At 37.8% G+C, this 20,305-nt stretch overlaps 1 protein-coding gene across 5 annotated transcripts in view; it reads left to right on the top strand.

The window, feature by feature from the left end:
• The window catches only part of SMARCA2 (SWI/SNF related, matrix associated, actin dependent regulator of chromatin, subfamily a, member 2), a 120,857-nt gene that overhangs the window by 73,678 nt on the left and 26,874 nt on the right, over positions 1–20,305 (top strand). For all 5 annotated transcript variants that reach the window (XM_039567257.1, XM_039567254.1, XM_039567256.1 and 2 more), the window contains 2 exons: positions 1,825–1,902; positions 7,423–7,641. In XM_039567257.1, coding sequence (XP_039423191.1) covers positions 1,825–1,902; positions 7,423–7,641 — 297 coding nt within the window. The remainder of the gene's footprint in view (positions 1–1,824; positions 1,903–7,422; positions 7,642–20,305) is intronic.

Genomic DNA, 20,305 nt, shown 5'->3' with positions numbered 1-20,305 from the left:
CTTTGTGAACAGAGACTATGCAAAACTCTGCCCAAACACTCAAACTCTTGAGTACTAAGAGGAATTGAATTTGCACCATCCTTCGCTGGTCACCCTTACTCCTTCATTGCAGCAGCACTCAGTATCAAACGGGAGATTGACGGGAAAAAAATAAATCTCTCAATTAAAAGTTAAATTATTAACAATATTGACACACATTTGACTTGCAAATGTGGAGTAGCACATCTAACAAAGATACTGTTTACTGAACATCTAGTTAAATATTCCCATGCTAAGCATGCTTCAAACTTCTCACACTTTTATGTAGAGTACTATGTTCTGTTCATACTTTCTTAGTAGCTTTTTTTAAATTTCAGTTATTTTTCTTTCTTCTTTCTTCTTTTTGATCTGTTTTTTCTTTTAGCAGTACTAGATAAAGCAGAGAGGTAGTTTCTGTGTATTTAGAAAGATTCTTTAGAATAATAGCAGTGTACAACAACTGATTATAAGTAACTTGTTCATAGAGTAATTTTTTGTTTGCGCTTGAGTTTATCCATAATTTTTTTTCTACCAAGCCTACCTGCTTGGCAACAGGATTATTCAGCATAACTGCTGATAATGTGGACACTGTTATTACAGCTTCTACTGTGGGATCACTTTTTTTTTTTTAGGTCAAAAGTTACTCTGAGATAATAAGGAAGTATGTGGAACTTTCATGATGGTCACATTTATAAAAGAATCTTTTTTTCTTTGTGTGTGTAACCACGTGATTTCCTTTTTGTGAACACTGAAGGAGCAGTGACTAGAAGTGAGAAGACCTAGCTCTCGTAATCACTTTCCCAGTTGCCTGGTTCATGTTACAATTTAAATTATATGCTGATCAAGGTACAAAGGCGTTCCTTGAGAATAGCATTAATGAAAACTGTTTTGGGTTTTTTTCTGAGGTGTAGAAATCCTGACACTGGAGGGAAGATAAGATGTGTGGATATATAAATGACTTCTTATTTCTGAAAAAAAGCTACAGGATATTAGCTTTTCAGATGCTGCATGCAGCATTCTGTACTCTCATTAAGCTGGGTTCAAAACATGAGTTTTTGGCAAGAATTACAGGTCTGTAGTATACTGTAATATAGGTTCAGAAAACCACGTGTAGAATAACCTGTTTCCTGTGGTTTCAGAATAATTCGGGGAGGAAGAGTGAACACTGAGGGCTTTGTTTTAAAATGGGTATCATAACTGTTTCAGGTTTAACGTTTTCCATTGAACACTACAGTTCTAAATTGTTTTTCTAGTGTCTGTTTCTGTTTTTATGAAATAATCCATTTTGTCTGCAGTAAAATGTTCACATCTGAGTTCGTAAGCAAAAAATGGTCAAGAGAAAGTGATTCAGCAGGGTTATTTTCCAGTATAAAAACATGTTTCATTGTTTTCATTTAATCAGAAATTTTTCATTCCCCTGGCTTTGATGGGAAAGACCTCAAAATGTAGAATGGTATTTCTGAAGGAGTACTGTAGAATAGCAGAACAGAAACACATCCATTTTAACCAAAGCACTAAATGTGCTTCTGACCCAGGAAAACCACAACCCAAAATTTCCTGGTTGTGTATTTGCTCATTTCCTCATTCTTGAATTTTGAAGGTGGTAATAAGTCTCATTTGTCACTCTTAGTATGTTATTTTGTTACTTCTGAATAGCTAAACACTTCAAAAGTTTTCATTTCAGTTTTAAGTGCTGCACATATGTTGTCAGCGAGAGAGGGTCAGTGAAGCTCTGAGCTGATAGAGGCTGTTACTTCTAGGTGCATGTGAGTACTTTCTAATAATTTTATCCGTCTTTCTAACCAGGAAGAAGATGAAGTTCCTGATGATGAGACTCTGAATCAGATGATTGCTCGACGTGAGGAGGAATTTGATCTCTTTATGGTAAGGATGGTATAATCATAAATAAATTATCTTCTCTAGTGTTTTTAACAAAGACCATAATCTTTTTGTCACTCAAGTTTTTCAAAACTTTACTGGAGAAACAGGTTTTATTTACTTGCATTGTTCATCTGAGGAAAGAAGTGTAGTCTGCTTAAATACAGAGTTGCTCAAATGACAGAAAGACTTCAGAAATGCTTGCTGTCAGTGGAACAGTTGACAGTCTGGAGGAAGAATTTCACACAACCTGAGAAATTTAGAGTGCAAAAATGTTACTCACAGTTTGGCTTGCTAATTCTGCAGCATATGTTTACTATTCAACATTTCTTCCTACTTTCGGCCTTCAGTAATGGCAAGGACAACTACAGAACCTTAACAAGGCAGTAAATTAGTAGACTAACAATGCTGTTTTCTTGGTGAGTTAACTGGGATATTGTTGATGGTGTTGTCAAGAATCCAGTTAGCTGCGTGTCTGCTGCTACAACTGTTGAACAGTTACCAAAATAGAGGTAGTGGTTCAAATGTGAGCCACTCCTTTTTATTAGTACTTCCTTTTTTGTCTATGCTACTGCAGCACTGATGGAATAATTACTCAAATGTCTTTGTAGGTATTGCTCTTGCCTTTTATTGTTTGTACAATCTGAGGATTGCTGGAGGACCTCTGGGTTTCACTGACACCAGTACAGGGCAGTACTTAAGTACTGAAGGTAAAGCACCATGCCCTCTACAGAGGCTGCTTTGTTCTGCAAGATGGAACAAGAGAGACACTTGTATGTGCATAAATGGAAGTGTATAAGGTGGTGTCCACTTTAGAAACAACTGCTGATAGGACCACAGCAAAACCTGTGTAACCAATACAGGTTTTTAGTCCCTCATTGTCTTCTGCTCAAGGATTCATCTGTAAAAATTTGCTGTTACACAAGTGTGCAGCAGTCCTTTTCACATAAGTGACAATTGTTTGGGTACACTGTTGGAAAAGGCCATATTACCCCATACGACTGTTACTTTGCCATTGCTGACTTGCCAGTTTAGTGCTTTTGTGCTAAGCTTCATTAAGTCTTAGCTCAGAACTGATACCACTAAAGCCAAGTTGCACAGAAAGTGAGTGCTTACAGACACCTGTCTTTTTAAACTTTCCATCAGTGATTTGGGTGTAAGGAGATTTACATGACATTTACATGACAAGAGGTAGCCATTTGATCAGAAAAAAAAAAATTCATCTGAGTTACTGACTGAACATACCCTGAGTTCTGTGGAAGTGGGTTTGCTGCTGGAAAAGAGCCTCTGATTTCTCCTTCAAACCCAGAAGGAAAGAGCTAATCCATAGTTGAAAGTAGCTGGTGAATTTATGCCTGTTTGCTTCAACTTTTAGTACTAAGTTTGAGGGCTATAAAACAGATTGTAAAACAGTTGGGGAGCCTAGAGTGAAGACAGTTTTCACAGAATATGGTGAGTTAGAAGGGAACCACAAGGGTCGATTCCACCTGGCTCTGCACAGGACATTCCCAAGAGTCACACCATGTGCCTGAGTGCACTGTGCAAACACTTCTTGAACTCTGCCAGGCTGGTGCTGTGACCACTGCCATGGGAAACCTCTTCTAGTGCCCAGCCACCCTCTGGGGGAAGAACCTTTTCCTGATACCCAGCCTAAACCTCCCCTTACAAAGCTTCAGGCCATTCCCTCAGGTCCTGTCACTGTCACCATAGAGAAGAGATCAGAGTCTGCCCCTGCTCTTTCCCTCACAAGGAAGCTGTAACTGCAATGAGGTCTGTCCTCAGGCTGCTCCAGGCTGAACAGCCCAAGTGCCCTCAGCTGCTCCTCCTACGGCTTCCCCTCCAGACCCTTCACCATCCTCGTGGCCCTCCTTTGGACACTCTCCAATAGCTTTATATCCTTGTGTTGTGGCACCCAAAACTGCCCCAGCACTGGAGGTGAGGCTGCCCCAGAGCAGAGCAGAGCGGGACAATCCCCCTCCCTTGCCCGGCTGGTGATGCTGTGCCTGATGCCCCCAGGACACAGGTGGCCCTCCTGGCTGTCAGGCACTGCTGACTCGGGTTCAAATTGCCATTGACCAGGACCCGCAGGTCCCTTTCTGCACATCTCATTCCTCCATCTGCCTTTACATCCAGGGCTCCCTGTCCCAGAAGCAGAATCTCTCTCTTCCTTTTTGAACTTCATATGGTTCATACGGTTGGTGATGGCCCAGTCCTCTCATTTGTTGAGGTCTCTCTGCAGTCCCTCCTTGCTTTTGAGGGAGTCACCAGCTCTGCCCAATTTTTTATTGTCTGATACTTGCTTAGTATCCCTTCAAGTCCTGCATCCAAGTCATTTATGAAGCTATGTGGGCTAAATTTATGTGTTTCATATTAATCTACATGGAAGTTTTTAAGGGAAAGTAAGGAGTTGGTAGTAGGTAGTAAAAGTTTGAAGAGGCAAAACTACATGCTTTGAAAGCAGGGGGTTTGAAAATTATAAGACAGAAAGAGTGTAGTTAAATATTAATGGCTAAGAAATAATTTAAAATGTTAATATAAAAATTGGTTTTAATTTTTGTAAACTGTTTCTTATAAAGGAAAAATCTGAAAAGCAAGTCTAGTAGTCAGAGCTGTTTGTCTTTTTATCAATATTTCAAGTCTTGCATAGTCAGATAAAGAGCAGAAGGTAGTCTGTATTCTCCTTACTGTAGTGATCTCTGTGCCACCTCATTCCCTTTTAAAGTTGTGCATATGTAATCAGAATTTAGGAGACTGCAATACCCAAGAAAAAATGTTTGGGTTTGTTCATTTAACTAGTCTTAGGTGTGTAAAAGCATGTATTTTACTTACTTGAAGTGAGCAGTTACAAAACAATCAACAAGAGAGATTAGTTCCATGAGAAGCTCTTCTGTAGCCACTTTGCAGGTTAGAAGTGTTGTTTGACACAGGACCTGAAATGTGGCTGTAGAGCTAAATACACTGTTCAGAAAGAAGGTGGACAGGTGGACTTCGTTCCTGTGGCTTTTAGAGGCTTCATATAGTAAAAAAATTTAGAAAATACTCAGTGGTTTTATGTGATCTGTATAACTCTTTTCATTTCATAATAGTGCTTTTTTTCTGGGAAAAAATGGTTGCTTTTTATGTTCACATTACTTAAGTAAAGAAAACATTAAAAAGTCATGATTTTTGATGTAAAAAATGTCTTTCAAGGGAAGGCCAAATGGGTACCAAAATTCCAGTTGTGCTAATACAGTCAATCTCCTTTAATCCAACATGGCAAACTAGTAGAACTGAGTGTATAAATTGCTGGTTTTACGCTGAGTGGCTTGGATGTTTTTTTCAAGGAGTCTTTTAGTTACAATTTGGAAAGTCTAAGATAACCATTCACAATTCACAGGACAGCAGTGCTCTGTGGTTTTTCTATACTGGAAATTTTAGGCCTTGAGTGTGCCAGCATTCAAGTTCTTTGCTTAGGTCTAAGTATTGGTAGCATAGGACTTACTTTTAGCGTTTAGGCCTTTGTGAGGACAGTGAACATACAATTATTTTAGTAGTTATATAATGTGGATCTCTCTTGGAAACACAGGTTTTGGAAAGATAGGGGAAGATATAACCAGAGGTTCCCCAGATGTAAATATGGTTTGAGTAGTATCCTTAGAAAACAAAGTCAGTTTTTATCTCTGACTAATCTCAGATTAACTGAGATTGTCTTTAATTTTCCTTCCCAAGCACTTTTATATCAGCAAACAGCTATTATAATATACTGTCTTAGTGTTCAGTCTTTGTTTTAGACAAAGAATCATGTTCATCAGCGAAAAAATACAAAGTTTCAGCATTGGCTTCATGTACTTAATGTCATTAAAATATGATGTCTCTGACTTCATTCAAGTTCTGTACTAAATAATAGAGAAATTTATTTCATTTATCCCATTGGAGCTGTCTCTTGGTGCAGCTTTCTGATTGTCATGTTAGCAGTAAACCAAGCTGCATGTCTGGCTTGAATGAGACACTTTTTGAAATTAATTCAAATTGAATGAGTTGTTCATTAAAAGGTGAAATATGGAAGTCTGCTATATAAAACTACAGGCTGCACAGCCCATTCACTATTGCCTGCAGTAATGGGGAATAGGGAATACCCACATATATTTATAGTTGCTTCATGAATGTAACTGGACCTACAGACTGAAGACATACATCTTGCTTTCTGCTTTTCACCGAGTTTAGAAATCAGGTAGTGCACAAGGCAAGATGATGAAGACAAGTTGTAAGGTGCTCTCCCTCAGGTAGTATTTTAGAAACGCTTGTGTTTGAAAACTGCCAAGATGAGAGAATATTCAGCATATTCAATGGTGCCGTCACTAAGCCTCAGTTTTTAAATTTGGCTGGGTTTCAGCTGTCCCTCTGGAGAGATAATACCTCTGAATTCATGCATGTCTGTGTTTTGGCTAAGGTTGTAAAATGATGATATATCTAGTTGGCATTGTGTGTTAACTGCAGCATCATGTACACGAGGGAGACATTTGCCCACAATTGAGAACGATTTTTTATGAAGGTTTAGTGGCCAAAGCAGTAGCCTCTTAAAATGCTATAGCCAGTTCTGATGCCTGTCTATTTACATAATTTTTTTCAAATACAAAAATGAAATGTCGGTGGCCATCTGTTTGTTTTCTCTGCTTAGCAGCTTATTACTGAGTGTTAAGTACTATATGACTCTTCAAAAGGCATATTTGAAATGCCTCTTCATATTACCTGATTCGAGTACTTAAGAAAATGCAGATGCAATTCCTGGGACCATAGGAAGCCAGGTCAGCATATAGTTTATAGAGATGGATGCTTCCCCGGGAGGATTATAAAACAGCTCACTGATGAGTCTACAGTAGATCGTGAGAATGTATCGTCTGTATCCACATCTGAGTTAATTGTTCACCACACTTGAATAATTATTTAAATTTCAGCTGAAAGTCTTAACATTATCTTCTAATGTTCTTAACACTTTACCTAATTTATCTGATGTTTTTGTGTTTTGATTTTTGTCTAGTACAGCAGGAAGATCAGAAAAATTCAGGGATTCAACCATGTTGGCTTGCTTTCTGGCTCTGTGTGAACAAGCTTTTCTCTGAATTTATTAATGCTGCTTTGATTCTTTGTTTCTTACACCAACTTTTAAATTTTCTTCTGTTATCCAGGCTCACAAAACAAGCGTATTTTCAGTTACTCTTTTTAGTTACATAGTAGTAAAACCTTACGGGGACAGCAGTGTTCTTGTGATCTGCTTTGTGTCACTTGTCTGTGTGTTGTTGAAGGAACTATGGTTCCTTCAGTGAAAGCTAGTTATGTAGTAGTGAATATGACTGAAAATGAACAATTGAGTGTAGCTTCTTCTTTTTACAGTAGCATTTTAGAAGTATTTAGGAGTATTATGAAAGGGAGATACCTGTGAAGGACTTTGTTTAAAGTTTCAAGTGTAGTTAGGTAGGTAGGCATTGACATAGTTCACTTAATACATGCCTTTAAAACTTTTTTATCCTTTGCAAATTGCCATTGCAGCGCATGGACATGGATCGTCGCAGGGAGGATGCCAGAAACCCTAAACGTAAACCCCGCCTGATGGAGGAGGATGAATTACCATCCTGGATTATTAAGGATGATGCTGAAGTTGAAAGGCTTACATGTGAAGAAGAGGAAGAGAAAATATTTGGAAGAGGATCCCGTCAACGCAGGGATGTGGACTATAGTGATGCTCTCACAGAGAAACAGTGGCTGCGGGTAGGTTGTACCTTTTGGTTGGTTTATTTTACACTTGAAACTTTTTGGTTGGTTGTTTTTTACACTTGAAGCTTATTCATTTGTGGTGGGTTTTTCTTTTCATTTTGGAGACTGCACCAAGGAGAGCACGAGAGGCCTAACATTTCCTCATTATCCAGCTTCTGCTGCTGTGTTAAAGATATATTTTGAACTGCACTGCAGAAACTTAAATCAGTGTTACTAAGTGCCGAATCAGGACTATGATAGCATTCTACTGGAACTATTCTTATTTCCATGGGTCTTACATCTTTAGGTACTTTTGTAAGTGTTGGCTTTCAGATACATGAAGAATTCTTTAATGTTCATGAAAACTATTACTCAATGCGTATTGAAACATTCTGTGCTGCAGAAGCTTATTATATTTTTAAATACCTGTGTTTAATCCTTTTAAGGATTCAGAATTTTTCACTTAAGTTTTCTTTCTCTCAGGCTATTTAATTTCCAAGGCTTGAGCATCGATTGGCTCCACTGAGATCAAAACATTTGATAAATGGTTTAAGAATTTAGGACCTGAAAGTGAAGCTTCTGTACTTAACTTATACCAAATGTGGGATTTTGTCTCTTGCTGTTCTTTGAAATACACATTCAATTAATAATAGCGCACGTGTCTTTTCAGTGTGGTAGCAATAGCATGGTAAAGAGGTGAGGAATGATTGTTGGAAAGGCTTTTCAGAAATTTGATAATAGTATGATTTCCAAAACTTAAAAAGAAAGTATTGTAAGTGCAAAACTAATTTACATGGTTTGGCAAAGTTTTGTTGTAGAATAATTACAGACAATACCAACAAGAATATAAAGTGTAGGTTTTGTGTATAATTTGCTAAAGATAGGTAAAAATCTTACCTACTTAGTTTCAAATGGGATGTTTGTGAGACTGCATTGTGCAATACTGTACTAAGAGCTAATCCAGATGTGTTGCTTAGGGGAGAAGAGGCTTGAATTATACACCAGCTGTAAATTTATGCAAGTCCATGAAACTACAGGGGTTTTATACTTGACGTTTTCAAGTAGTCAGTGGAGAAGAAAGATCTAGAAACATAAATTCCTGTCTGGATTCTTGAACATTTACCTATCCTACAGTGGAAGTGCTTGCAGTATAGTGTACATCTACTCAGGGTCATTTTAAGCTACTTCTCTTAATGATGGAACACTCTGGCTATGGCAGCATAGAAGTTAGCTTTGGCTTTCATGTTTTGTGTCTTGAGTTGGCTGTAATATTTGTTTTGAGTGCATTATTGTCAAAAATAGCAGGCCTAAAAGAAATCACCTGGTCCCTGTCATACTCCAGGCAGAATCACCCAGTCCTGCGTCATTTATAATAGTTCAGGATCTGACCTCTTCTAGGCATTCCTGAGCAGTGAACTTAGAAGTCCACAGTTTTTAACTGTTTGGCTTTTCATTGTATTTTATTCCACTTTTCCTGTTGGATTTTACACTTACTACATCATCCTAAGTACTCTGCTCATGCAGAACAGCCTGATACCTCTCTTTTTTTTAACATTTCTTTGTGTCATAGAGGAATTGTCTCCCAGTTGAGTAAATTCATAAGGTTAATAATGACTGCTTCTGCAATATTTTCCCCTGGTTCCTGTTTTCTAGATCTCTTGATTGTTTTCACTGATTTCCCCTAGTTGTTCTACATGTGACTGACATCTTTCTACAAGTTTGATCAAAAGCTAGACATCAGAATTCCAGATCCAGTGTCATTTGAATAAGGAGTTCATTTGCATAACTTCCATGCTACTTACACCTCACAGTCCAGTAATTAATTTTTTAACATGGAAGGTATTGACTCATGTTAAATTTTTGATCCAGTATAAGACCTTAATCTTTTTCTGTGGCTCTGCTTCCTTGCTAGCTTTTCAAAATCATGTTCCATATAGTTGATCTTTCCTTCCTAAGAGGATTTAGCATATGCCCTTGTTGAATAATTTCCAAGTTTTTTTCACCAAAATTACTCTGAATTTTTAGCCTGTCCTTGAGTGAACTTCAGGTCACCTTCATGTTCTTTTGAGATTTAGTAGGCATACCTTCTATTCTGTCTTTCTAAAGACACTAAAAACACTGAAGTGCTGGACTGTTTTATGAGAAATAGAACTCACTCTTTAATCAAATTTTGAAAGATTTAATAGGAGACAAGGTCAACAAGGCAAAAAGTAACAGCGCTGGCTGCATAGCACACCCTCAACAGTAGCAACCCCCCCTTATATGCCCCTGGGTATTGCATCAGCTTATTACATAGTTATAAAGCATTTTTCATATTAAAACCATCTTGAACTAATTAACATGGCTCCTCCCCCATCCCGCCTTTTTAGAGCATGTGTAGTTGTCTTCGTGGAGGGTAGTTGTTACTGTTCTATGCATTCAAGAGGTTTCCATTCCCTCATTGGTTAGATGTTATCCAATTACAACAATCCTCCTATCTCAGTACAACCTTCGTGTTAAAAATAGCTCCAATCCCCAGTGAAAGTCAACACTCAGCCCCCTCCCCTCATAACAACAAAACCACTCCCACAGAACCAATATTAAAATGCACTTAACAACAGAACCACTCCCACAAGGCCAACATTGCAATGTACAACACATCTGCGAAAGCCAGCACTATAAAATGTACTTTTCACAATTTGATAAAAAGCTATACAGTTCTACTCTGAAAACGATTTCTGAGCTGGTCCCTGTATGCTTGGTAGTAATTGTTTCCATTGTTTGCTTCTGAGACTGTTTTGTGAGGCTGTCTTGGGGTGACCTTATGATGTGTATCCCATATCGCTACCTATGCCCAGAAATTAATTCCTGTGCCTTTCTATGCCTCTAAACTGAGCCTGAGAGGGGGAAGGAAAAAACTGAGCAAAACTTTTGCAAAGCAGTTTGCAGCTTGTTCAAGGTCACACACAGATAGCAATTGGTTTTCCCCACTGCGGCAGGGGAGGGAGGAAGCACCCGGCTTGCTGCGCCCAGGACAGTTTTTTTGGCCAGTGGTTCAGCTGCTTTGTTCTCTGGAGAGAGACTGCGAGTTGAATTTTTCCTTCTCTGGAATTTCGGATGTTCTCCCTTTTCTACTGGACTGCTTGATTGCTGTAACATCAGAACACATCGGGAGGACTTTCCACCGGGCACAGAGGGCCTGGCCCCGGCCCAAGCCCCAGCTCCGAGGAGACCAAAGGGAGGACTCTGACACTTTCCCAGGTTTTTCCTCCACAGTGAAAGATTTTACCATTTAACATTATTTTCCTTTCCCGTGTGTTTGTTAAATAAATAGTTTTGTCTTCTTCACTTTCCTTCGAGGAAAATTTATTTTTTCCCGAACCTGGTGGGGGAGGGGTGGTTGTGACTTCTCTCAGAGGATATATTTCTAAATTTGGCCAAACCGGTACAGAGGCCAAGTTAGAAACCTTGCTAGGCAAGATGGTACATACACTACCCCTTTTTCACCATGGCTTGTTACTCTATTGAGGGAAATTATTCTCCCTTCTCTCTTGAGTGATTAAGCATGTTTTCAAATTAGCTAAGTTGCCTTAAGTCAGACTGCTTCACAGTGCATTGCAATCACTATATAACTTTACTGTATACATAGCTTAACATGCTTTCAGGTGCACTTGAGGGTGTGATGAAACAAATGGAAGCATAAGAACTACTAATACTTTTCAGTCTCTTCAGTAGAATTACATTTATAATGTAACATTGCTTATGCACGTTTAGAATAAAACTACCTAATTGGGTAGATAATGAAATATAAGTAAAGTTTTCTAAGGTTTTTTTCATTATCTTATTTTCCATGTGTGTGAAACAGAGTTGTCACACCCATTGCCCTCTCAGCATCATCACTTTTATGTCTTTGAGAATATGTTTTTCTGGTAATGACATCTCTGGAAGATGTCATAATAATGGTGTGCAACATATTCAGGGGAATACTTAACTGTATAAACATAAAAAAAAGTGGCAGATAGTTTATAAGCATAAACTTCTATCTACTTTATAAGGCACTTGTATCTTGTGGGTTCCTCACTGTAACCTATAATAGTGTCATACATAGCACATGAAAACAGTGAATTGTTTCATGCTAACTTGGATGCCGTGAACTACTTCACTTCATGTCAGTTGAACTGACTGAAAATAATCAACAAGTTCTGAATTAAGAGTGATATTTTAATTCATAAGATGCCCTTTTAGCTGTGTTCTGTGTCATGCCATTTTCCAAACCATGGGTCTATTTTTATTGTGGTATTACAAAAGAAGGAGATTTATTTACCAGCAGCAAGGGATGCCCCTCACATTTTTCTCTTGCTGTGGCTTCTGTTACAGCTTTTATAGCTATCTTCTCATGGGGTTTTCTGAATAAAACTTTGCATTTCTGATCAGTAAGTTGGTTTCATAATACTGGTATGTAGTCCTGAGCTGTGTCTTTTATGTCTTGGGGAGTTGACTAGATCTCTTCTTTTCCAAAGAGTTTTGCCTCATTCAGCAGCCACAGCTCTGACTGTGGAATGGGTGCTGGCTCCTTTCCAGTTAGACCCTGAACCCTCTGCTGATACATGCAGCACTGGAGAGTGTAGTTCTGGCTGTGGCAGATCCCAACAGGACCTCAAGGACAGTACACCTCAAGGTCTGTATGCATGCATGTACACTGACCAAGTATGTCAGCTCCGTTCTTACTAGGAGGTCAAGTGCCTGAGTTTGGAAGCAAGGGACAGAATAATTACAGAAGCCAAACCTGTAATCTTAGGCAGTATTTAGTGAGAGTGTGCTGCTGCTCAGAACAGCCTGTAATTCATTGACAGTCTCCCAGGAAAACTCTTAAGACAGAAACAGGCTTCATCACTAGCTGTCGCTGCAGCCTGCTGTTCTCCGACTGTTGGCATGACAACCATATTTCCTTTAAAAAAAAAAATCTGGAAGGAGGAGTTTGCTTCCTGATCTTACAAAGCATTTATATTCTGGAAGGATTTCATGCTCTAGCAGATTCTGTCCCCGCACTGCTTCTAACAGAACTGCAAAATACTTCGCTGGTTCCCATGGCATATTATTTTTGAGAGGGGTCATCTACTAAGAACTTGATTGCCTAAGACAGGCTTCCAGAAACAGAGGATTTGTTTGAGTAGGTAAAACACCCTTAAGACAGTTGCATCTGGTTTCAGCTTCTCATGCAATTTAATTGCTGGCTAGGTGACATAAATAAAATTTTAGTCCCTAGTTGTGCCTGTTAATTTGAAATAGCTTTATATGTTGGCCGGGGTACAAAATTATCTGAGGTATATATCTGAATTATCTGTACTCATAGCTGAATACAAAATCAGCAGTGTGTCATTTATGTCATGCAGACATGCAAAGTCATGCTTGTTTTGCTGATCTAGAAATTGTGAGTGAAATTCATGCATTTGGTTTGTAATTAGTCAATCTTACTTAAAGACACACAGTGCTGGCTTTCACTCATACAGAATATCTGGTGAATATTGTTTATGTAACATAGTCATGACATAAATTTTATTTATGTTTACTAAAGTCATGTTGTATAATAAATCAAACTGCCTAGCGGGGAAATTTTTGGATGTGTTTTCAACTATTTCCTGTTCAACGGGAACTTTAAATAACTTTTTGATTTTACACACTCTCTAATAGTCTGTTAACAGCTTTCGATAGCAGAGATAATAAAGTGGGTCAGCTTGTTTCAAGTAGGTTTGTGTTTTCTGAGAGAGCTTCACTTCTATGTATTTAACTTCAGAATCAATACTAGGAAGGTATTTTAAGACATATTTTTTGTAAACTGGGATGGTGGAATTTGATTTTACAGTATTGTTTTGCTGATGGATAGGGTCAGAGACAGACATCAACTTAACGAATAGTGTAACTTACTGTAATGCAAAACTGCAAAGAATCACAAAAGGATAAGCTAAGCAATGACATAGTCATTACTACAAAAACATCCCTGAAGTGATTATGAAAGATTACAGTTACCGTACTTCACCCTTCATCCATATCCACATAGCGGCTGGGGGAAGGTGTCACAGCGAAGGACTGGAGAACCATGCCCAGTAACTGAGAAATCATGTGGTGCGTCTGCCTTTGCAGGCAACGAGGCTTCCAACTTTGCTGTGAGAGTAGCCCAGCTTTTATAATAAGCAAGCTACCATTACTTCTAATGCAGGAACATCTGGTTTTATTCTCCTATTGGGTTTCTCCCAAAGCCTGGCCAGGGCTTAAGGAGGAACCAAGGAAGTTGTCTTTGATCCTCCGCCCCCAAACAAGGCCGTATATGGCCTTGTCCAGTTTCTAAATGTGGGAAGATAAATACCTATATCATATTGCTAATAATACTTCACTAATTAGTGGATGCATAGAACATTTGGTTGGAAGATTCGTCTAGAGGTCAGCTTTGTCACAGGGCCTGTTCTTCAGGCCTTACTACTTCAAGTATTCTTCATTAGGTACAGAATACCTGTCTGTAAAATTAGCATTACAGTCTGTAACTGTTTTAGTCTATATTGGAGGCTGAAATTCTTAGAAGGAGGAAAAAAAAGTTTTTAGTCAGTGAATAGTTTATCAGCATAGTTCATGTATGTACCCCTGGTTTTCTCTCTTCATTTCTATTCTGTAACATTTTTGGTTACAATTGGAAAGTTTCCTGAGTTGCTGCTAAACCTGTTTAACAATCGAGTGAGTATTTGCGCAGGACATTTGAAGAAAATTGCATTCTGATCTAAACCCTGCTCTGTAGTATTGAATTGCAGATCCAGTTGTTAAGCTGTACAGGAAAACAAGTCACATTTAAAAGTCTGTTACTGGAAGATCAAAAAGTCCACCATCCTAGGGTGTTGTCTGTTTTGTGACCAGCGATCATCAAAGTGCCCCAGGTACTATTTTCAGATGTTCAATGTGAGGCTGATCAGTTTTATGCATGTGGAAGCTGCTTTTTGAAAGGTTAGAAAGTTGGACATGACTTCAAGGCCTCATTGAACCAAGCCATTTTTATATTCTGTATACTTACAGAATATATCTTTCATGTCCTTCTCATGAAATTCAATTCAGAATCTACTTAAGAAAAGGGGAAAAAGGGTGCTTTCACATTGCAGTGAAATTAAAACTAGTGAAGCAGAAAGGGTGTTTTCTTGGTTTTTCATGGATGAGAGGGAATTTTAATGCATCTATCTGATAGCTTTCGTTCGCTATTTTGGCAGGATGGCTTTGTTAGTTTATAAAGGAAAGAGCCTGATTTACACTGGGTAATTTCTCAGAAGTTCTTTTGTCTTTTCTCAGAATGTGGAATCAGGATTGAGAGTGTTAATTTTGGAAACTGAAAAAGTACTTTGAAATGCTTCTTCAATATTTCAGGATTATTCTCCGTAAAGAAATTTTTAGTATTTGATAAATAGGGGTTTTTTGTGAGAAAGACTTCAAGTCAGGAAATCTGAACAGCTGTTTATGAGGACTAGTTATCAGTAAAACAGTGCCATACTTTCGTAGGATTCTTTTTATTTTTAGTCTGTGATTTTGACTATACAGTGTTACATGTAAAGTACCGTAACACATATTAACATAACTTCAAGTGGAATTGTACATCTGTTCTGCTCTAGAAAACATTAAATAGTAATGCCATGTAAGTACTTACTTTTTAAAAATGTGGGGAATACTGTTAGCATTAGGCTAAAATAAACTTCATTTTCTTTGAAATAGATGTATCCTCTGACCATATGTATGTCTATATATACCTTATGTATACCAAGTTTACATAGCCTGGAAGCTGTGAGTTTAAAATCTGGGTTTCAGGTTTTGTTGTATCAGTACTGTTTCAAGTGCAAAATTTTTCATGAGAAGAATTAGGCCCTGTGGTTAAGATGCCAGTACTCTTTATGTGGAGGGTCAAAATTCAGATCAACTGCCTGGAGGAGACAGAGGGGAGACCTCACTGCAGTTACACTTCCTCATGAGAGGAAGAGCAGGGGCAGGCACTGATCTCTTCTCTGTGGAGACCAGTGACAGGACCCGAGGGAATGGCCTGAAGTTGTGTCAGGGGAGGTTTAGGTTGGGTATCAGGAAAAGGTTCTTCACCCAGAGGGTGGCTGGGCACTAGAACAGGCTCCTCAGGGAAGTGCTCACCAAGCCTGACAAAGTTCAAGAAGCATTTGGACAATGCTCACAGGCACATGGTGTAACTCTTCAGTGCTCCTGTGCAAGGCCAGGAGTTGACTTGATGGTCCTTGTGGGTCTCTTCCAGCTCAGAATATTCTATGACTCTAAACCTGAAACAAAAACAACTATTCACAGAACCCACAAGAACAGAAGTCTGCATTAGAAGTCTAAAGCATTATTGTTGTTGGGGGCATATGACAGTGAAACTAAAAGCAGCAAACATTTTAATATTTGGGTCCACTGCATTGTTATGTTTTCTGACATGACTTACAGTAACAGTGATAGGTGATATGCAGTAGCTAACCTTCTGTCAACAATCAGTATTTGAATAAACACAATACATTTTCATATGTTGATTTGCGTTTGCAACATGGGTAAGTTACTCATACCTTTCCAAGTGTATATTGTGGCCAAAGTATTTATTCACTCTGTGAAAAGGGAGCCATTTAATATTTTGCCTTGTCATCAGAGGCAAATTGAGAGACCTTTATTGTAAAAGGGCGTCGTCTGAAGGCAGACCTGAGCAGGTGATGGGAGTCTTTATGCTGATGTTTTTCATGCAGTACGCATGCAGGCAAAAGTAATTCTTCTGATGGACTGGTGTATGCATGCAGAGCTCTGCTTCTTCTATAGCAACTACTTTGTATAGCAACTTAAATGATAGCAACTTGTCTCTTCTTGTATATAAATAAGTATGGAAGTACTAACTTAACAGATATGGAAAACCAAGGAGGTTTCAGACTGAATTTCTCAAAAACTATTCAGCCAAAGCTTAGGCATGTCGTGACTGGCAGTTACATTCCTGAGTCATCCTGAAGTACACTGCTTGATGAGTACAATAGTGTACTTCCTTGTTCTAGCAGTAAAATTTTAACCTTAAAAAAAATCCTACAAAAACTTTCCAGTATCCACAACCATGTAATTTTGTTTCGTACTCTGAAATTGGCATGTTTAGCAAGTTACAAATCATGGTGCCATGTATATTCATTATGTATTCTTTTCAGTTGCATCTGACATTTTTAGCTGGGTTTCTAATGCAGAACCAAGAACTTTCTTGCTGTTTACAGCCTTACTTTAGTTTTTTGTATATGCACCTATACTGTACTGTACTATACTATACATTATTTTGTTGAGAAGCTTCATGTTCTCGTAAGTCATTGGCTTTTCAGGAATCCTTGTACTGTTTGGTTAGTGTTTGCTTAGGTAATAGTTTTTTCTCATCAGACTGTGATTTGCATTGCATCTTATCCCAGAAGAACAAAAAAGCCTTCTAGACAGATTCTGGTCGTGTTAGATTTTTATTTTTAGGTTGTAATATGCATATTAAAGGATCAGGTCTACTGTGACTCCTGGCACAGTCAGATAACTGCACCTTTAGAAGCATCCTGAAGACACAGAACTCACTGCATCGCTGCTCAAAGTTAGCATCACAACATACTGTTTTAGTATAAAATACGTGAAAGATACATGTAATTTAGCTTTTCTCAGCAAGTTTTCCAAAGTTTGACTTATTTTTGTTCTATGCAGTCTTCCTCCAAATTCTTCTAAGTTACTAAAAAACTATGTTGAAACTGTCATAAAGGGCTACCTTCTGCTGTTTATTATTTAAATACAGTCTATTTCTATAAGCAATTTTTTTTCCTCTGCCGGCACAGGAAGTGAGTATTCTAACGTCTCGCCATATATTTCTGTCATCTCATGCTCTCTTAGCACTGTGTGCTTTCCATTCTTAATTGCCTCAGAGTACTTACATTAATAATGATAGATCTTTAAACTAAATTTCCCATGCTACTGGAAAAATCCTTAATCTGTTTTCTGTGAATAAGTAGTTAAAAGAGATCTGTGAGCATCTACTGAAAAATAATTAAACTACAATGGTTTCTGAAAGCCGTTACTTTTTTCTTCTCCCATATTTATTTTTTGCAACATACTTTATTGGTTTTGTTTTGATTTTGTCTCAGTTTTGCTCCCATTTAGTTATGTTCCACATTTTGAACTTGGAAGAAAAGGTAACTGCTTGAGAGTATGTGAATATACTTAAATATAAGAGAGAAGAAGAACATATGAAGAAAAATACTTGATGGTATGACTACTGGCAGTAGCTGAGCTTACTTCGACATTCATAAAAATGCCAGTTTAAGCTTTATACTATAAGCTTCTCATGTTACATTATTAAGAGCACTAGGTTTCAGGGCACAAAATTTATGCTCATCTTTAAATTAGAAGCCTTGCGTTAGTCTGTTAATCAAAAAGAGAAAACTTCTACTATTTTTCTGAGTAATTTAGAAGGCACCACTGAATATCTGTTTACTTGAGAGACAAATAGTTCACTTATTCTAACACTACTGATTTATCTCAAAACGAGTGATTCCACACTGGAAATCAACTAATCATCCCTTTGTGTTTTAGTCGTCACCTATGTTGCTTCCATAATGGAAGAAAAGGCATCTTGTTCTTTATAGGGAAACATTCTACTAAGATACGGTATCCTGCTGTTGAGTATGTTGCAGAACAAGAGTTGGTAATGTCTTCTTATCTTTTTCCAGTGCTTAGAATTGTCAATTTTATTTTTACCATAGAGAAGATGCCTGTTGCTGCAAATGTTTGCAATGTTCAGTGGAAGCAAATGTCCTGGAAAGAGCCAAGACTGCAGTTTCTTTGCAAAGAGCTGGTCTGATGAGGGTATAAACCCTGTCTTTATACCAGGTATTTTTCTCATTTAATTAGTAGGGTCTTAGAAGATAAGGGAGACAGTTTTTTGAATGAAGAAGGGCTGAACATCTGGAAATTTTTTCAAAAATAATTTTTAAAAATCCATTAATTCCCATTCTTAGATTGAATTTTAAGAATTTTTTCATAAGGAATAAAATCAAACAGAAGAAGTCTATGTTCAGTTTTTAGCATTATGAGCTGCAAAACATCATCCACACTGCTAGTCTGCCAGTGGGTGACATTACAAAGTAAAAATTTCCTACTTTTTCCACCACAGAAGAATGTCTTGTCTATAAAAAGGTAAATGTCAAGGGAAAAAAGATAAATTAACATGGTTTAGAATTACCCAGAAACCTGCAGCAGTAACAGTATTTTGCAAAATACAAGGTAAAATGCAACTGTAAATACTTGTCTCAGAACTTGGAAAAGAACCCATCCTATGTAACTATTTATTAGTGGTCAGATGTGTTTCTGATTGGTTTTGTATGCATGATCTCCCTTGTAAAATAAACAACATCTTAGCTACAGTGGGAGATGATAAATCCTTGGAATGTTGAATTCCTTTTTCTTACTGGTTTTGGGTCGGGTTGTTATTGATGAGTATTTCCATTACCTCATTGCAGCATATTTCCTCCTCGTCTGTGACATTTGTCTGTGCGCCTGAATGGAATGTAGGTGTTAACAGAAATACTAGTAAATTAAACTTTCTTCATAAGCTTTAAATTAATTCATCAACTATTTTAGCAAATCATTAAAAATGAAATTAAAAAATTATCTCAGAAGAACAACAGAACAATGTATCCCTCCAGTAAAAGATTTATTTTAGGCCAAAGAAGGAAGTTCAGGAAGCAAAACCCTCAGTACAAGCTAAGCTATTACAACATTGATACTATTTTTCTTCTAAACTCTGAGATTCCAGGGAAATAAGGAACATCTGTTCTGGGACAGAAACATGTTTAGTGTTGACTAAATTCCAAGCTTATTATTTTAAAGGAATTTAAGAAAAAATGAGAAAAGTAATCCCCATCACAACCCCCCTGGCACCCACCTCCTCCTGGTACCCATCAGAAAAAGTGATTTTCTCATACAATTAATGTTCTTTGCCCCTTGTTTTGGAGAAGGTAATGTATTTGTTCAAGAAAAAGCATAACTCTAGTACCAATTATCTCAATACTTCTGTCAATACGGACATCTCTACACTCCAGTAGTAGGCTTTCCTGAATCAGAATTCTCGATAAGACAGGGAGAAAAACGCTTATAAAAATTGAAAAAGGGAGAAATCTTTCCCATTCTCTCCTCTCACTGAAGAACACCAGTCACTAAATGCTCCAGAATCTTGTCTATGCAACAAGCATCTTTGTCTCTGACACAGTGAACCAGATAAAGGGGAAAAAATGACGCATCTCTATCATGGTAGATTTTACTTCAAGATGGATTGCTTGTGAATCCGAAGCCAGGAAACATGCCTGCAGTCTTTTCATTACAGTCTTCCAGTACATCTCCTTCAGTCTCTCAATTTTACTTCTAATCATACTCCAAAGATACCTGCAACTAGTTCCAATAGCAGCCTGTTACCGATACTTATTCTTTGTGTTATCAATATGCTGTAAGGTTCTGAACAATAGGAAGGCAATCTGAAATACTCAGGATACCTTGTACTTGAGAAATGCTATTATAAGATCCCTTTTGGAATATGTTTCTTTATCATCTGGCAATTTCCCTGCATAATATTTCACAAGTCTGTTATAAATTGTCCTCCAGTCTTGAAGGAGAGCGTTTTTCCCTGTGT

Source organism: Corvus cornix, chromosome Z, assembly GCF_000738735.6.
Source record: "Corvus cornix cornix isolate S_Up_H32 chromosome Z, ASM73873v5, whole genome shotgun sequence".
NCBI classification, from domain to species: Eukaryota; Metazoa; Chordata; class Aves; order Passeriformes; family Corvidae; genus Corvus; species Corvus cornix.
The sequence above is the reverse complement of the archived record's forward strand: the minus strand, read 5'-3'. Positions and strand labels throughout refer to the sequence as shown.